At 46.9% G+C, this 19,260-nt stretch overlaps 1 protein-coding gene across 3 annotated transcripts in view; it reads left to right on the top strand.

Moving 5' to 3' along the window:
• Positions 1–18,233, top strand: part of lrrc20 (leucine rich repeat containing 20) — a 40,283-nt gene extending 22,050 nt beyond the window's left edge. For all 3 annotated transcript variants that reach the window (XM_033012486.1, XM_033012487.1, XM_033012488.1), the window contains exons 4-5: positions 7,608–7,775; positions 17,219–18,233. In XM_033012486.1, coding sequence (XP_032868377.1) covers positions 7,608–7,775; positions 17,219–17,352 — 302 coding nt within the window. In that variant the 3' untranslated portion in view covers positions 17,353–18,233. The remainder of the gene's footprint in view (positions 1–7,607; positions 7,776–17,218) is intronic.
• The last annotated feature ends 1,027 nt before the right edge of the window (positions 18,234–19,260 follow it).

The raw sequence follows: 19,260 nt of genomic DNA, 5'->3' as shown, positions 1-19,260 counted from the left end.
TCTCCTTACGGAGGTTGTTGATCTCGAATTGGGTGTTACTCAGCAGTGATAACGTATCCTGCTGGTTCGTGGTCATTTCCACCCCATCCATGGAACGAGCATAGGAAGTGATGGCTGACGTCAGGAGCCTGAGAATCCGCTGTAATTTTAGTTCTTGGTTGCGGATGTTCTACCCAACGTGCCCCCAGATTTGGCTGTTGACGGCCGGCACATTGAGCGAGGCGCAATTTTCTGGGGCCGAATACAGCTCTAGTGCCTCATTGACTACCTGCTCTTGTAGGGGTTTGAAGGACAGGTAGCCTATGCTGGTCGCCAGTTTTGGCTCTAATGGCCGTCCTGCTCGTATAGCTGCTACGTAGCGGTTGACCACACCCAGCAGCTCTTCCTGGTCCTGTACCCCAAGCGTACTCCTGACATCTTTGGCCAGTGACCCCTCTTCTTGACCAGCCCAGCCTTGGTCGCCAACGCTGCCCTCGGCTGAGGGGGAAGCGATGGCCAGTACCTTGTGAGGCACTGTGGCGGGAGTGCCTGAACTCCCTTGGCGAGACTGCTCCAGCTCCCGAAGCAAGTCTCGCTGGAGCATTTGCTCCATGAGCCGCTCCATGCGGCTCAGGCGGCTGTCTCTGCCGCGTTAGGGCGGTGAGACGTCCCCGTCCAAAGAGTCGGATACCACCGGCCGGTTTGTCTTCCGCGTTGATTTACTTCCAGCCCGCTGCTCAGGCTGCGCTAGCGGGACTGGGCTCGGCTCAGTGTCGGGAATAGCGGACCGCAGGGTGTGCGGTCCTACCGCATCTTGCCCCCCACTGATGGAATGCTCCTCTGTTGGAGTCGAACGGGGGGCGGTCTTCTTTGCTTGCCTTGTTTTGCTCATGTTTCCAGTTGTCTCGACCTGGTGAGACAAAACAAAGCAACTCTTTTCGAAAAAACGACCTCAGAATAAACTTACCTGGTTTTTTTAAGCTGTAGCGGGAGCGTGCTGGACGGGTTCTTCACGTAGTCACTCGCGTGACTCTGAAGTGAAATTATAAAAGGACTGGACAAGCTAGATGCAGGAAAAATGTTCCCAATGTTGGGTGAGTCCAGAACCAGGGGACACAGTCTTAGAATAAAGGGGAAGCCTTTTAAGACTGAGGTGAGAAAAAACCTTTTCACCCAGAGAGTTGTGAATTTGTGGAATTCCCTGCCACAGAGGCCAAGTCACAAGATGGATTTAAGAGAGAGTTAGATAGAGCTCTAGGGGCTAGTGGAATCAAGGGATATGGGGAGAAGGCAGGCATGGGTTAGTGATTGGGGACGATCAGCCATGATCACAATGAATGGCGGTGCTGGCTCGAATGGCCTCCTGCACCTATTATCTATGTTTCTATATGTTAACCCAGGCATTCCTGGGATCATTCTCTGGCCCCTCTCTAGTGCCAGCACATCGTTCCTCAGATATGGGGCCCAAAACTGCTCACAAAAGACTCCTCTCTACCACAAAACCCCTGTCTGCCATGGGAAGGCATAAGGTATCCTCGCCATTGTTGGCCATGGCATTGGTTGTAAGAGTCGGCAAGTCGTGTTGCAGCTTTGTATCACTTTGGTTATGGGCTTGGACCTTTAGATCTATCTGTATATCAATGCTGTTAAGGGTCTTACTATTAACTGTATACATTGACCTCCCTAAGTGCAACACCGCAAACATGCTGGGATTAAACTGCATCTGCCGTTTCTCTGCCTGTTTCTGTGGCTGATCTATATCGCACTGTGTGGGAAAGAACTGCAGATGCTGGTTTAAATCAAAGGTAGACACAAAATGCTGGAGTAACTCAGTGGGGCAGGCAGCATCTCTGGAGAGAAGGAATGGGTGACGTTTCTTCAAACTGATATCCCACCGTATACTGTGCAAACCTTCCTCACAGTTGGCAACTTAAAGAGGAGTTGTGTTTTAGGATTTTGCTCCTGAGGTGCCTTTGCTCCTATCTCGTTCGCCGGTCTTTCCATTTCCAGATAAGTAACAGATGGAACTCAATTCTCTCTCTGGAATGCAGTTGAGAACTTGTGTTTATATGGCAGCTTTCATGCTCTGTAGTAAACTAACTCTCAAAACATTGAAATAATGTGGACTTGAATGACTGTTGTCATGTGGCACTCAGTTTATGCACGTTCCCACAAACACAGTGAGCTGATAACAGCAACAGGTCCACAGAAGACACCATCTCCCCGACCCTAAACTCATCGCTAGAATGTCTAGGCAATGACTCCTAGTTAGACACCTATTTATCAAGTATAGCTCTACCGTCAACACCATAATCCCAACCAAACTCCTGGACCTAGGAGTCAGCCACTGGACCCTTGGCTTCCTGACCCTAGGACCACAAACAATGTGGAGAGATGACAAAACATGCTCCCTGATAATTTTCAGCAAGGATGCATCCTCTGATCCTTGCTACACACACACACAACTGTGCAGCCAAATTCAGCTGAAACTCCATTTATAACTTTGTTGGCACAACACTTTAATGGAGAGGATCTCAAACAATGATGAGGCAAAGTACAGGTAAGAGATTGCGAGCTTATTAATGTGGTGTAAAGACAACAACCTATCCGTCAATGTCAGCAACATGAAGGAGGTCATCATCGACTTCAGGAAGTGAGGTGTACATGGTCAGCGGCATGGCCTGCAAGTGGCCAGGAGGCGGTGCAGGCCTTGTATAGGGTTGACAGCTATTGGTAGGTCTAACCACAACCGAGATCTGTTATAAAGAGGTCCGTTCTTCCTCTTGCCTATGGCATGCACAGCCTACAGTTGTAGGACAACTTGTTCTATTTGATCTTATTTGATTGTGCATGCTGGGTTGATTGCATTAGTCGAAACAAGGTGGACCACGTGAAAATTGCAATCACCCATCCCAGTGGTCCATTAAAATGAGGGTTTACTGTGTTTTCAGCATTCTCCATTTTACTGGAGAAAGCCAAATTTCCATCAGTCAAGCTCCTTGAGACAGCTGGATCTACAACTGCCTTGGTGAAGGGAGGCAGGAGGTCCTGTCTGACCAATGTTTTTCTGAATGAAAGTCTGCAACTGGAGGTATAGACATCAGAGACAGAGATCAGTGCCGGGACCTCTGTTGCTCGTGATGCATACAAATGACTTGAATGAGAATGGGACAGGTATAGGCAGCTGGGATCATGTGCATCCATGGAAGAGTTTTGGGAACTAAGGAATAAACTAAAAAAGGAAAACAGAAGGGCAAAAAGGGGCCAGGAGATAGCTTTGGTGGGTAGCATTAAGGACAATCCCAAAAGATTTTATAAATGCATAAGGGGGAAAAGGGTATTTAGAGAGAGAGTGGGACCTCTCAGGAAACAAAGTGGTCACCTCTGTGTGGAGCCACAGGAGATGGGCAAGGAACTAAATGAGTATTTCTCCTCTGTATTTACCGAGGAGAATGGCAGTAGGATGGAGGAAATTGGAGCAGTCAGGGTTACTGTCGAAGAGGTACTGAAGGTACTGTCGTGTTTGAAGGTAGACCTCCAGGGCCTGAACTGATATATCCGAGGACATTGTGGGAAACTAGAGAGGAAATTGCGGGAGCCCTGGTTGAAATTTACGAGTCGTCTTTTAATACAGGAAAGGTGCCGGAAGACTGGAGGGTGGCAAATGTTGGGCCTCTTTTCAAGAAGGTCTGCAGGGAAAATGCTGGGAACTATAGGCCGGTGAGCATAGCATCTGTAAGTTACTGGAGAGTATTCTGAGAGATAGGATATACAGGCATTTGATTGGGCAAGAGCTGATTAGGGATAGTCAGCATAGTTTTGTACGTGGGTGGTCGTGTCTCAAAAATCTGATTGATTTTTTTTGAAGAAGTGACCAAAAAAGTTGATGAGGGCAGAGCTGTAGATGTTGTGTACATGGACTTCAGTAAGGCATTCGACAAGGTTCCGCATGGTAGACTGCTCTGGATGGTTAGATCGCATGGGATCCAAGGAGAGATAGCTGAATGGATAGCAAATTGGCTCCATGGAAGGAAGCACAGGGTGATGGTGGAAGGTTGCTTCTCAGACTGGAGGCCAGTGACTAGTGGTGTGCCTCACGGTTCGGTGCTGGGCCTGTTACTTTTTGTCATCTACATCAATGATTTGGATGGAACATCCAGGGCAAGATTAGCAAGTTTCCTGATGATACAAAAGCTAGTGGTTTTGCAGATAGTGAAGATTGTTGTAAACAATTGCAGTAGGATCTGGATTGATTGGCCAGGTGGGCGGAGGAATGGTTGATGGAATTTAATACAGAGAAGTGTGAGGGGACGTCGAAAAAGGGCAGGACCTACACAGTAAATGGTAGGCCTCTGGGTAGTGTTGTAGAACAGAGGGATCTAGGAATACAGGTGCATGGTTCCTTGAAGGTCGAGTCGCAGGTAGATAAGGTGGTCAAAAAGGCTTTTGGTACTTTGGCCTTCATCAGTCAGAGTATTGAGTATAGAAGTTGGGAGGTAATGTTGTATAAGACGTTGGTGAGACCGCATATTGTTTTCAATTCTGGGCACCATGTTATAGGAAATATATTGTCAAGCTTGAAAGGGTTGAGAAAGGATTTACGAGGATGTTGCCAGAACTAGAGGGTGTGAGCAATAGGAAGAGGTTGAGTAGGCCTAGTGTCTATTTCCTGGAACGCAGCAGGATGAGGGGAGATCTTATAGACGTATACAAAATCATGAGAGGAATAGATCGGGTAGATGCACAGTCTTTTGCCCAGAGTAGGGGAATCGAGGACCAGAGGACATAGGTTCAAGGTGAATGGGAAAATATTTAATAGGAACCTGAGGGGTAACTTTTTCACACAAAGGGTGGTGGGTGTATGGAACAAGCTGCCAGAGGGGGTTGTTGAGGCTGGGACTATCCCATCGTTTAAAAAAAGTTAGACAGGTATGGAGGGATATGGATCAAGCGCAGGCAGGTGGGACTCGTGTATCTGAGACATTGTTGGCCGGTGTGGGCGAGTTGGGCCGAAGAGCCTATTTCCACACTGTATCACTCTATGACTCTCTGACTCTATAGTGGGGCAAGTTTTATTTTACACAGAGGTGAGTGCCTGGAATGAGCTGCCAGGGGTGGTGGTGGAGTCAAATACAATAATGGTGTTTAAGATACATTTTATGTAGGCACATAGATATGCAGGGAATGGAAAGATATGGATCACATGCAGCAGAAGAGATTAGTTTAATGGCTTCATGTTCGGTACATACATTGTTCTCCAAAACATGGTGATAGATGCTGGCATGTTGATATTTCCAACATTTTCTCTTGAATTTTAGATTTCCAGTATCTATATAGGAATCTATGTGGAATTCTCTGTCATCTGTGGAATTCTCTGCCACAGAAGGTAGTTGAGGCCAGTTCATTGGCTATATTTAAGAGGGAGTTAGATGTGGCCCTTATGGCTAAAGGGATCAGGGGGTATGGAGAGAAGGCAGGGATGGGATACTGAGTTGGATGATCAGCCATGATCATATCGAATGGCGGTGCAGGCTCAAAGGGCCGAATGGCCTACTCCTGCACCTATTTTCTATGTTTCTAAGATGCAGGAAGGAACTGCAGATGCTGTTTAAATTAAGGATAGACACAAAATGCTGGAGTAACTCAGCAGGACAGGCAGCATCTCTGAAGAGAAGGAATGGGTGACTTCTCTGTCTGACTCAGTCTGAAGAAAGTTTTCAACCCGAAACATCACCCATTCCTTCTCTCCAGAGATGCTGCATGCAGTGTCTAGTGTGGTGCCGCAAGGCTCAGTGCTGGGACCCCAGTTATTTACGATATTCAGTATATTAACAATTTAGACGAAGGAATTAAATGTAACAGCTCCAAAGTTTGCGGATGACACAAAGCTGGGTGTGAACTGTGAGGAGGATGCTATGTGGATGACTTGGATAGGTTGGGTGAGTGGGCAGATGCATGGCAGATGCAGTATAATGTGGATAAATATGAGATTATCCACTTTGGTGGCAACAATAAGAAGGCAGATTATTATCTGAATGGTGTCAGATTAGGAAAAGGGGAAGTGCTACGGGACCTAGCTCTCCTTGTACATCAGTCACTGAAAGTAAGCATGCAGGTACAGCAGGCAGTGAAGAAAGCTAATGGCATGTTGACCTTCATAGCGAGAGGATTTGAGTATAGGAGCAAGGATGTCCTACTGCAGTTGTACAGGGCCCTGGTGAGACTAAACCTGGAGAATTGTGTGCAGTTTTGGTCTCCTAATTTGAGGAAGGACATGCTTGCTATTGAGGGAGTGCAGTGTTGATTCACCAGGTTCATTATCGGGATGGCGGGACTGACATATGATGAAAGAATGGATCGACTGGGCTTATATTCACTGGAATTTAGAAGGATGAGAGGCTATCTTATAGAAACATATAAAATTCTTAAAGGATTGGACAGGCTAGATGCAGGACACTTGTTCCTGATGTTGGGGGAGTCCAAAACCAAGGGTCACAGTTTAAGAATAAGAGGTAGGCCATTTATGACTGAGATGTGGAAAGACCTGTTCACCCAGAGAGTTGTGAATCTGCGGAATCTTCTGCCACAGAAGGCAGTGGAGGCCAATTTACTGGATGTTTTCAAGAGAGAGATAGATATATCTTTTCGGGCCAACGAAATCAAGGAATATGGGGAGAAAGTAGGAGCAGAATACTGATTTTGGATGATCAGCCATGATCATATTGAATGGTGGCATTGGCTCAAAGTGCTGAATGGCCTGCTCCTGCACCGATTTTTCTATGTCTCCCTGAGTTACCATGGCATTCTGTATAGGAAGGAACTGCAAATGCTGGTATATACCAAAGATAGACACAAAGTGCTTGAGTAACTCAGCAGGTCAGGCAGCATCTCTGGAGAATAAGATGGGTAAAGTTTGGGGTCGGGATCCTTAAGTCCGTGGAAGAGTTCCATCCAGAAAAGTCACCCGTCCTTTTTCTCCAGAGATGCTGCCTGACTCGCTGAGCTACTCCAGCACTTTATGCCTATCTTTCCAGCATCTGTAGTTTGATTTTGGAGACAAAAAGTGCAGCATTAGGACAGGAAAATTCAACTATCCCTCTGCCTACACAGATGCTGCCTGGCCTTGGATTTCCTTCAGCAGTTTGTTTTTTTGTGTCGGATGGAGCTCCAGATGCTGGTTTACACCGAAGGTAGACACAAAATGCTGGAGTAACTCAGCGGGACAGGCAGCATCTCTGGATGGAAGGAATGGGTGCCATTTTTGGTCGAGACCCTTCTTCTGAATGAGAGTTAGGGGAGACAGAGATATGGAAGGATAAATGTAAAAAGGATAGAAGTATAAACGACAGATCAAATGGGACGAAGATCAATACAAATTTAAAAATATTTCCCCTTTATCACTAGTTTTCACACCTTACCCTTCCATATCTCTGTGTTTCCCTCTCCTCTGATTGTCAGTCTCAAGAACGGTCTCGACCAAAAACGTCACCCGTTCCTTCTATCCAGAGATGCTGCCTGTCCCGCTGAGTTACTCCAGCATCTTGCCTTTCTAGTTATTTCTCTCTCTTTGGATTTTCTTTTCTGCCTCTCTCTTCAGTTTTGTTAAGTTGCTGTGTTTATGTCCTCAGAGTTGAACCTGGAGGGCAACCTCCTGAAAAAGCTGCCCGACGAAGTGAAGACTCTGACACACCTGAAAAGCATAAACCTGGCGCGAAACAAGCTGTCTGAATTCCCACACCAGCTGACTGAGCTGGCAGCACTGGAAATCATCAACCTGGAGGCAAATGAGATCACTGGTGAGCGGTTCAGCTGACTCCGTCCACTTATTCATGGTTCAGACGTGGTTCAGAAGGTGACGGCAAGCTGCTGCCTTCAGCGCACGCAATCCTTCTGGTGAAGGGACACCCACCACACCACTGCGGGCTTGACAGTGTCAGTATTAAAACCCAGCCACGATGAAAGGGTGATGCACACTGCTGATGGTGTGTAGCAGGAGAGGGCAGCACGGTGGCGCAGCGGTAGAGTTGCTGCCTAACAGCGGGTTCGATCCTGACTTCGGGTGCTGTCTATACGCAGTTTGCATGTTCTCCCCATGACCGCGTGGGTTTTCTTCGGGTGCTCCGGTTTTCTTCCACGCTCTAAAGATGTGCAGGTTTGTAGGTTAATTGTGTTCTGTAAATTGTCTCTCGTGCGTAGGATAGTGCTAGTGTACAGGGGGGGGGAATCGATGGTTGGCATGGACTTGGTGGGCCGATGGGCATGTTTCCACTCTGTAAGTCTAAAGTCCAAAGGTGCATGTAGGTGGTGGACTGGTCAAACACTGACTGCCCCTGCAGTTGGGGATGTTCTGTTGGGGTTTCATAATTGCATTTTGTTGTAAGATTTTGAGGCATCAGGAGATGAGTAATTTGCAAAAAGATGCACAGACTCCGACCTGTCCCAATGTCCACAGTTTAGAACATAAGAACAATACTGGTCAGGAAGAGGCCCTTCGGCCCACAATGTCCGTGGGGAACGTGATGTCAACTTAAACTAATCACTGCCTGCACGTGATCCATGTCCCTCCAATCCTTGCAGATCCATGTGCCTATTTAAAAGCCTCTCAAATGCCACAGTCATATCTGGCTTCGACCACCACCCCTGGCAGTACTTTCCAGGGATATAAGGCTACAGGGAACATTGAAACCCGCAGCCTAACCCTGGCCTGTCCAAATTCTTCATATGCACATGTTCAAATGCAGGAGAACAACACGGAGGCCACTTTGTTGAAAGCAACCAAAGTATTCCTATTCCCTACCACCATCTGTGTTTGAAAAATATCTGCTCCTTACCTTTCCTTTCTACTTTGCTCCTCTCACCGTAACTGCTATGCTTTCACGTCCTTGACCTTTCCACCCTGTTTGTATGTGCTGAGCTGCTGGAGGAACTCATTAGTTCACAGGAGCAGAATTAAGCCATTTGGCCCATCAAGTCTACTCCGCCATTCAATCACGGCTGATCTATCTTTCCCTCAACCCCATTCTCCTGCCTTCTCCCCATAATGCCTGACACCCGTCCAAATCAAGAATCTGACAATCCCCGCTTTCGAAATACCACATAACTTGGCCACCACAGAACTCAGTGGGTCAAGCAGCAGTTATGCAGGCAAAAGGCGAGTCTGCCTTGCGAGTCGAGACCCTACATCAGGAGGGTAGAGGAGAGATCGCTGGTATAAAGAGGTGAGGAGAAGCGGAGAGGTAGGGGCATCAGTGGAACCAGGTGAGGAGGGCGATGATGGGCAGATGAAGCAAGGTGAGGGATAGGTGGAGTAGGGTTGGGAGATGGTGGCAGTTGGGTAGACAGAGGGGAGCAAAGATCAGAACAAAGCGGGGGTAGATGAAGCGTGTTGATGGGGGGAGTAGAATGGGAGGGAAAGACAGAGGCTGGATGGTGCTTGAAACAAGATGTTGCTGCTGTGGAAGGTGATGTGGACCCAGATAAGGGAGGGATGTTGGGCAGATGAACCAGTTGAGGGAGGAGAATGAGACTGGGTGACAGGGAGATGATGGGAAACCAGAAGGAGAGAGAAAGGAACATGGGGAGTGTGGGTTACCTGAAATTGGAAAATTCAACGTTCATACATTTCGGTTGTAGACAACCCAGGTGGAGTATGAGTTGTTGCTGTTGTTCCTGGAATTGTGTTGGACATCATCCTGCAGTGGAGGAGGTCCAGGATGGACAGGTCGGTGTGGGAATGGGAAGGGAAGTTGGAATGCGCGTTAAAATGATCGGCAAGTCTATGCTTGGTCTCGCCGATGTACAGGAGTCCATATCGGGAACACGGGATGCAGTAGATGAGGTTAGAGGAGGTGCATGTGAATCTCTGTCTCACCTGGAAGGACTGCTGGGGTTCCTGGATAGAATTGAGGGAGGAGGTATAGGGACAGGTGTTACATCTGTAGTTGCAGGGGAAAGTACCAGTGGATGTGGAGAGACAAATAAACCAAAGGGTGGTGAGAGGGAGAGGTAGCAGGAAACGGGAGAGACGAGGGTGAGATGGTCTCCGGAGCTGGAAGCTGAAGGCTGTCGTGTGGTGAGGGTTTTATGATGACTTAAAATAGCATGTAAGTGGAGAAGGCGAATAAATTAAATGTCAGGGCCATCGAGATCTGAAAGAAGGAGAAAATAGAAGAAACACTAACCTATTGGAAGGAAAGAGAGATCTTAGTAAAAGTGATGATAGATACAGTGGAATAATGTAAATTGGGAAAAAGTATATATATATTCTGAATGGAGAATATCTAAATCCAATCTTGTGGAACTGAAGAAGCTCTGCTGTGGAGAAGCAGTGAAAGAGTAAGCGGGCGCAGTGCACGTTCCGGGTGGAGGTTTGCAGGAAGATTATGTTACTAAACTCTGTGCACACCAGCGCCTCTACTTCCTGAGGGAACTGTGGAAACTCGGCATGTCTCCAGTGACTTGTACAAACGTCTACAGATGCACCACACAAAGCACACTGGCGGGTTGCATCACAGTTTGGTTTGGGGACAGCTCTGCCCAAGAGTTTTCAGAGACTTGTACAGTAGATGTAGCCCAGCCCATCACACGCACGAAACTTCCCACCATTGACTCCATCTATTGGATTCAAGTTTCTGGATCATTGGGACCTCTTTTGTGGAAGGTGTGACCTGTACAAAAAGGATGGGTTGCAATTGAACCCGAGGGGGACCAATATCCTGGCGGGGAGATTAACAAAGGCTACTGCGGAGACTTTAAACTAGAACGGTTGGGGGGGAGGGAATCAAATAGAGAAAGCTAGTGGACAGTGTGTGAGGCAGGAGGCAGAGAAAGGAAGCAATCAGACGCAACATGTTGGGGGGAAAGAAGAAAACAACGGTAAACAGAGAATAAGAGGTGGTGGGGTTCTTAAATGTGTGAGCAGAGAGACCGAGGGGTGTAAAATGGGGGTAGAAGCAATAGGTAGCAAGGTGAAAAGTAAAAGTGGCAGGCAGACAAATCCAGGGCAAAAATCAAAAAGGGCCACTTTTCAAAATAATTGTGTAAGGGATAAGAGCGTTGTAAAAACAAGCCTGAAGGCTTTGTGTCTCAATGCAAGGAGCATTCGTAATAAGGTGGATGAGTTGAATGTGCAGATAGCTATTAATGATTATGATATAGTTGGGATCACGGAGACATGGCTCCAGGGTGACCAAGCTGGGAGCTGAACATCCAGGGATATTCAATATTCAGGAGGGATAGACAGAAAGGAAAAGGAGGTTGGGTAGCGTTGCTGGTTAGAGAGGAGATTAACGCAATGGAAAGGAAGGACATTAGCTTGGAGGATGTGGAATCGATATGGGTAGAGCTGCGAAACACTAAGGGGCAGAAAACGCCAGTGGGTGTTGTGTATAGGCCACCTAACAGTAGTAGTGAAGTTGGGGATGGCAACAAACAGGAAATTAGAAATACGTGCAACAAAGGTAAAACGGTTATAATGGGTGACTTCAATCTACATATAGATTGGGTGAATCAAATTGGCAGGGGTGCTGAGGAAGAGGATTTCTTGGAGTGTATGCGGGATAGTTTTCTAAACCAACATGTAGACGAACAAACGAGAGAGCAAGCTATTCTAGACTTGGTACTGAGTAATGAGGAAGGGTTAGTTAGCAGGAGAAACTCAGCGGGTGCAGCAGCATTTTTGGAGCGAAGGAAATAGGTGACGTTTCGGGCCGAAGCCCTTCTTCAGACTGTTAGTAGTCTTGTTGTGCGTGGCCCCTTGGGCAAGAGCGACCATAATATGGTTGAGTTCTTCATTAGGATGGAGAGTGACATTGTTAATTCAGAAACAATGGTTCTGAACTTAAAGAAAGGTAACTTTGAGGGTATGAGGCGTGAATTGGCCAAGATTGACTGACAATTAATTCTTAAAGGGTTGACGGTGGATATGCAATGGAAGGCATTTTAAGAATAAATCAGGGAAGGTAGTGCATCCGTGGATAACAATGGAAATTAGAGATAGTCTCAAAGCAAAAGATGACGCGTACAAATTAGCCAGAAAAAGCAGCCTACCAGAGGACTGGGAGAAATTCAGAGACCAGCTGAGGAGGACAAAGGGCTTAATTAGGAAAGGGAAAATAGATTATGAAAGAAAACTGGCAGGGAACATAAAAACTGACTGCAAAAGTTTATATAGATATGTGAAGAGAAAGAGATTAGTAAAAACAAATGTAGGTCCCTTGCAGTCAGAAACAGGTGAATTGATCATGGGGAACAAGGACATGGTGGACCAATTGAATAACTACTTTCGTTCCGTCTTCACCAAGGAAGACATAAATAATCTGCCGGAAATGGCAGGGGACCGCGGGTCAAATGAGATGGAGGAACTGAGTGAAATCCAGGTTAGCCGGGAAGTGGTGTTAGGTAAATTGAATGGATTAAAGGCTGATAAATCCCCAGGGTCAGATAGGCTGCATCCCAGAGTACTTAAGGAAGTAGCTCCAGAAATAGTGGATGCATTAGTGATAATTTTTCAAAACTCTTTAGATTCTGGAGTAGTTCCTGAGGATTGGAGGGTAGCTAATGTAACCCCACTTTTTAAAAAGGGAGGGAGAGAGAAAACGAGGAATTACAGACCAGTTAGTCTAACATCGGTAGTGGGGAAACTGCTAGAGTCAGTTATTATCAAGATGGCGGCGCTGCCTTAGCAGCTGCGGCTCGCCTGCAGTCCGTCTTTTTATTTTATTTTTTGTGTTCTTTTGTCCTGTTTGAGTTCATTTTTGGTTTATTGTGTATGTGTGTGGGTGGGGGGGAGTAAGCATGGTTTTGGTCTCTTATTTCGGGGGGATGCGACTTCTCTTGTCGTATCCCCCGTCTCCGTCTCCGCCTGCGCCGAGGCCTAATAGTGGAGCTGGCGGCCTCGGAGCTGCGGCAGTGGCGACCCGACCCTGGAGCGGGCAGCGGCAGTGGCGACCCGACCCCGGCGCGGGCAGCGGCAGTGGCGACCCGGTGCGGGCTGCGGCAGTGGCGACCCGACCCCGGCGCGGGCTGCGGCAGTGGCGACCCGACCCCGGAGCGGGCAGCGGCAGTGGCGACCCGAACTCGGCGCAGGCAGCGGCTGCGGCGACCCGACCCCGGTGCGGGCAGCGACTGCGGCAATAACCACCAGACCTCGGAGCGGGCAGCGGCAGCGGCAGCAGCGATCCGACCTCGGAGGACCGGCCGCGGGCCCGGTGGACGACATCGTCGGGAGCTCGCAGGTTGGTGACCTGTTCTGCGGAGCTCCCGCGACAACAGCTGTGTCCTCTGGACTGGAGGGCCGCAGCTTCGGCGGCTTCGACCACCCCGGGCCGCGGAGCTGAACCGGCCCGTTCGCGGAGCTTGGATTCAGCCGCAAGGTCTGAATGACAATAAAGGCTACTTTACTTTACTTTACTTTAAAGATGGGATAGCAGCACATTTGGAAAGTGGTGAAATCATTGGACAAAGTCAGCATGGATTTACAAAAGGTAAATCATGTCTGACGAATCTTATAGAATTTTTCAAGGATGTAACTAGTAGAGTGGATAGGGGAGAATCAGTGGATGTGTTATATCTGGGTTTACAGAAGGCTTTCGACAAGGTCCCACATAAGAGATTAGTATACAAATTTAAAGCACACGGTATTGGGGGTTCAGTATTGATGTGGATAGAGAACTGGCTGGCAAACAGGAAACAAAGAGTAGGAGTAAAAGGGTCCTTTTCAGAATGGCATGCAGTGACTACTGGGGTACCGCAAGGCTCAGTGCTGGGACCCCAGCTATTTACGATATATATTAATGATTTGGACGAGGGAATTGAATGCAACATCTTCAAATTTGCGGATGACACGAAGCTGGGGGGCAGTGTTAGCCGTGAGGAGGATGCTAGGAGGCTGCAAGGTAACTTGGATAGGCTGGGTGAGTGGGCAAATGCATGGCAGATGCAGTATAATGTGAATAAATGTGAGGTTATTTGGTGGCAAAAACAGGAAAGCTGACTATTATCTATATAGTGGCCGATTAGGAAAAGGGGAGATGCAACGAGACCTGGATGTCATGGTACACCAGTCATTGAAAGTAGGCATGCAGGTGTAGCAGGCAGTAAAGAAAGCGAATGGTATGTTGGCATTCATAGCAAAAGGATTTGAGTATAGGAGCAGGGAGGTTCTGCTGCAGTTGTACAGGGTCTTGGTGAGACCACACCTGGAGTATTGCGTACAGTTTTGGTCTCCAAATCTGAGGAAGGACATTATTGCCATAGAGGGAGTGCAGAGAAGGTTCACCAGACTGATTCCTGGGATGTCAGGACTTTATTATGAAGAAAGACTGGATAGACTCGGATTGTACTCGCTAGAATTTAGGAGATTGAGGGGGGATCTTATAGAAACTTACAACATTCTTAAGGGATTGGACAGGCTAGATCCAGTAAGATTGTTCCCGATGTTGGGGAAGTCCAGGACAAGGGGTCACAGCTTGAGGATAGAGGGGAAATCCTTTAGAAACGAGATGAGAAAAACATTTTTCACGCAGCGAGTGGTGAATCTCTGGAACTCTCTGCCACAGAAGGTAGTTGAGACCAGTTAATTGGCTATATTTAAGAGGGCGTTAGATGTGGCCCTTGTGGCTAGAGGGATCAGGGGGTATGGAGAGAAGGCAGGTACGGGATACTGAGTTGGATAATCAGCTATGATCATATTGAATGGCGGTGCAGGCTCGAAGGGCCGAATGGCCTACTCCTGCACCTATTTTCTATGTTCTATGTTTGTATTAGGGAGGGAGGGGGTAGCGGGTGAGGGAAGGGAAGGAGAGGCTGGTGAGTGAGGGCAGCGGTAGAGTTCCTGCCTCACAGTGCCAGGGACACGGGTTCATCTTGACTACCGGTGCTGTCTGTACGGAGTTTGTACATTCTCCCCATGACCTGTGTGTGTTTCTTCCGGGTGCTCCGGTTTCCTCCAACACTCCAAAGATGTACAGGTTTAAAGGCTAATTGGTTTGGTGTGATTTTCTATTGTCCCCAGTGTGTGTAGGATAGTGTTTGTGTGCGGGGATCGCTGGTCGGCGTGGACGGAGGGCCGAAGTTGCCGCGCCGTATCTCTAAACTTAACTAAACTACACTTCACATTGCATTGGAAAAGCAACCAACATAATCAAAGACTTGTCCCAACCGCCGTCTCCCTGCTCCCATCGGGCAAATCATCAACTAGATTGAAAGCGCGCAACGCCAGACTCAGGAACATCTTCTTCCACTCTGTTATCAAGCTTCTGAATGGTCATTCCATAAGCTAGGATACTGTCTGATTCACCTCTACCCCATTGCAGACATTGGACTTTGGCTGTGGAACTGATGCGTTACAATGCTGAGAACTATATTCTGCACTCTGTACCTTCCCCTTTGCTCTACCTATTGGACTGTAGCTTGTCTTCTTGTATTCATGTATCATATTATTTGATCTGATTGGATAGCCCAACAAGTCTGCAGTATGGAGGCTGTGGGCCTGATGCTGAGCCTGGAACTCCGTCTGAAGAAGGGTCTCGACCCGAAATGTCACCCATTCCTTCAGAGATGCTGCCTGTTCCGCTGAGTTACTCTAGCGTTTTGTCTATCTGCGGTTTAAACCAGCATCTCCAGGTCTTTCCAACATACCTGTTCAAACTAGTTCCATGTTATCCCACTTTATCATCCATTCCCTGAGGGTCAATTAACCTACACATCCACACATCCAGTATTTGGGATGTGGTAGGAAAACTGAGCACCCGGAAAACACCGACACGGTCACAAGGAGAACGTTACAAACTACACACACAGACAGTACCCGAAGCCTGGCAATGTGAGGCAGCAACTCTACTGCTGCGCCACTGTGCCTCCCAAGAGCTTTGGATAATGTCACATTCAGGAAAACTTGCCAGTCTTACAGCATGGAGACACACTGAACTGCAGATGCTGGAATATTGAGTGAAACACAAAGTACTGGAGTAACTCAGCGGGTCATGCAGCATCTCTGGAGAAAAGGAATTGGTGACGTTTAGGGTCGAGACCCTTCTTCAGACTGAGACATGAAGGTTGGTATTGTTAATTGTCACTGTAAATTTCCCCGATTGCAAAGGGAGCAATGGTATTAAGGGAAATTGATGCGAATACGAGGAAAATAAAATGGTTAGGGTAGGATTAGTGGAAAAATGAGTTTATGGTTGGTACAGATTTGGTGGACTGAAGGGCATCTTTACATGCTGTATCTCCCAATTTTCTCTGATATAAGAGTCAAGGGTGTTTTATTGTCATATGTCCCAAACAGAATAATGGAATTTCTATGTGCATACATACACACATAAAATAAACAAGATATAATAGTGCAAAGATCCCAAGTCCATGTAATTCAGAGCTTATTTGGAGGTTGTAGTGTTTCACAGCCTGATGGCTGTGGGGAAGAAGGACATTAGTTTTCGGGCTTCAGTACCTTCTTCCTGATGTCAGGAATGAAATGAGAGCATGGCCAGGGTGGTGTGGGTCTCTGATGATACTGGCTGCCTTTTTGAGGCAGTAACTCCTGTAGATCCCTTTGCTGGTGGGGAGGTCAGTATCCGTGGTGGACTGGGCAGTGTTCATCACTTTTTGCTATCTCCTTCGCTCCTGGGCATTCAAGTTGCTGAACCAGGCCGAGATACAACCGGTCAATATGCTTTCTACTGTACACTCGTAGTAGTTCAAGAGAGTTCTCTCTGACATACTGAATCTCCACACTCTTCTCGAGAAGTAGAGGCATTGATGGGCTTTTTAAAAATAATTTCATCAGTGCACTGGGTCCAGGAAAGTTCTTCAGTGATGTGCATGCCCAGGAATTTAGATTTAGCCCAGCAAGATCTCACAAACAGCAGCAAAAGTGAATGCATTAATGGGGAGGGAGAAATGATGGCCAAACAATGACACACATTTATGATGTGCAAGTTTACAGCGAGTAAGATGATCTTTTGCGAAACACAAAGTGCTGTAGTAACTCAGCGGGTCAGGCAGCATCTGTGGAGGATGTGGGTAGACGTTTCGGGTTGGGACCTTTCTTCAGACTGAGGAAGGGTCCCGACCAAAATCTATGTTCTCCAGAGATGCTGCCTGACGCGCTGAGTTACTCCAGCACTTTATGTCTTTTTTTGCTACCCACTACTCGGGTCAGGACCCATCTTCGGATTGCAATTTAAGGGCAAGCTTTTTTTCCTCCTTTCATCAAGATCTTTTTGTTCTGTTTTTACAGAGATGCCGCTTGAGAATCTCAATTCTATGCCCTCCCTGAAGCTGCTGAATCTGAAATCCAACCCGCTGAACATAGGAACCCAGCTCGCTGGGCAAATGCAAATAAAGTTTGAACTACTGGTGTCGGCTGAATAGATGGTTGATGTGGATTGGAATCGGGACTTCCGTGCTTGAAGCGCGCATTGGCAGGTGCTGCTTCCCTGTGATGACGGCATCAGCTCAGCGTCTGGGTTGTATGTGTGGCTGCATTTGTTATTTTGCCAAAGGTGCTGGTTTGAGAAGACCCTGTGTGAAGTGAATCTGAAGTGAAAACAAGCGAATGCTTCGAATTAGCGCCGACTAGAATGACGACTGTATTGAACACTTGAGTTTTTTATGTGCATATGTACACTTTCTTTTTCCCTTTACGGACAATTGTATGCAAACAATTTGAATTTATCACTGACAAAATTATAATATATTTGGATTACAATTGTTTACATTTGAAAAGTAACCATGCGAAATGTAGAACATGATCTATTATTTTTCTCTGGTAACCATCCAGTTATCAGCCTTCGGAACGACCGATGAATATTCAGTTTAGTTTACTTTTAGTTCAGTTCAGAGACACAACGCGAAAACCGGCCTTTTGGTCAGCACACCAACACTATCCTACACACATGAGGGACATTTTTTTAAAACAATTTTTACCAAGCCAATTAGCCTATAAACCTGCACGCCTTTGGTGTGTGGCAGGAAACCGGAGCTCACGGAGAAAACCCATGCAGGTCATGGGGAGAATGTACAAACTCCATACAGACAGCACTCGTCAGGATCGAACCCGGGTATCTGGCGCTGTGAGGTCACAGCTCTACCGCTGCGCCACCGTGTTGCCCTTGACATAAACTTGAAATTAATCCCGCATAAATTGGATTGCTTTTTAAACATAGTGTATGATTGATTAAAAATAATTGCATGATTGGATTAATGGATTCACCATTTTAATTAAAGGACTGGGTGTGTTTGATTCTTGTGAAGTTCTGATTGTATCCCAGTCATTTACAGCATTGAGAGCATGCTTTACTATTGGTGAGGATGACTGACTTCTCCAATTCTATGGGTTCTGAGGCAGCCGAGGGAATCACTGTGGGACCCAAGGATCCCCAATAAGACGGGCGTGATGACCGGCAGTTCGGATGTGTAGTTTGCGAGGTAATGCACTCTTTCTGCCATTTATTCTTAAACAAAGTGCTGTAGGAACTCAGCAGATCAGACAGAGTCTGTACAGGGAATAGATCGATTACATTTTTGGTCTGGACACTTATTCAGACTTCACTTACAGTGGACATCCATTGGCTCCCAATGCATGTACCAGAGGGCAGTCCTGAGCTGTACGAGAGGGCAAAAGAGGAAAAAAATAGTTAAGACAAATGTGGGACCCTTGAAGACAGAAACAGGTGAATTTATTATGGTAGAATGAAATGACAGACGAGTTGAACAGGTACTTTGAATCTGTCTTCACTAAGGAAGACACAAACAATCTCCCAGATGTAGTAGTGTTCAGGGGACCTAGGGTGATCGAGGAACTGAACAAAATTCACATTAGGCAGGAAATGGTGTTGGGTAGACTGATGGGACTGAAGGCTGATAAATCCACAGGGCCTGCTGGTCTGCATCCCAGGGTACTTAGGAAGTGGCTCTAGAAATCATGGACACATTGGTGATCATTTTCCAATGTTCAACAGATTCAGGATCAATTCCTGTGAATTGGAGGGTAGCTAATGTTATCCCACTTTTTAAGAAAGGAGGACGAGGAAAAACGAAATTCTGACCAGTTAGCCTGACCTCAGTGGTGGGGAAGATGCTGGAGTCAATTATAAAAGATTAAATAGCAGCACATTTGGATAGCAGAAACAGGATCGGTCCGAGTCAACATGAATTTACGAAGGGGAAATTATTCTTGACTAATATTCTGGATTTTTTTGAGGATGTAACTGGGAAAATGGAGAAAGGAGAGCCAGTGGATGTAATGTGCCTGGACTTTCAGAAAACCTTTGATAAGGT

This window comes from Amblyraja radiata, chromosome 37 (assembly GCF_010909765.2).
Source record: "Amblyraja radiata isolate CabotCenter1 chromosome 37, sAmbRad1.1.pri, whole genome shotgun sequence".
NCBI lineage: Eukaryota > Metazoa > Chordata > Chondrichthyes > Rajiformes > Rajidae > Amblyraja > Amblyraja radiata.
This window is presented reverse-complemented; position numbering and strand designations above follow the sequence as displayed.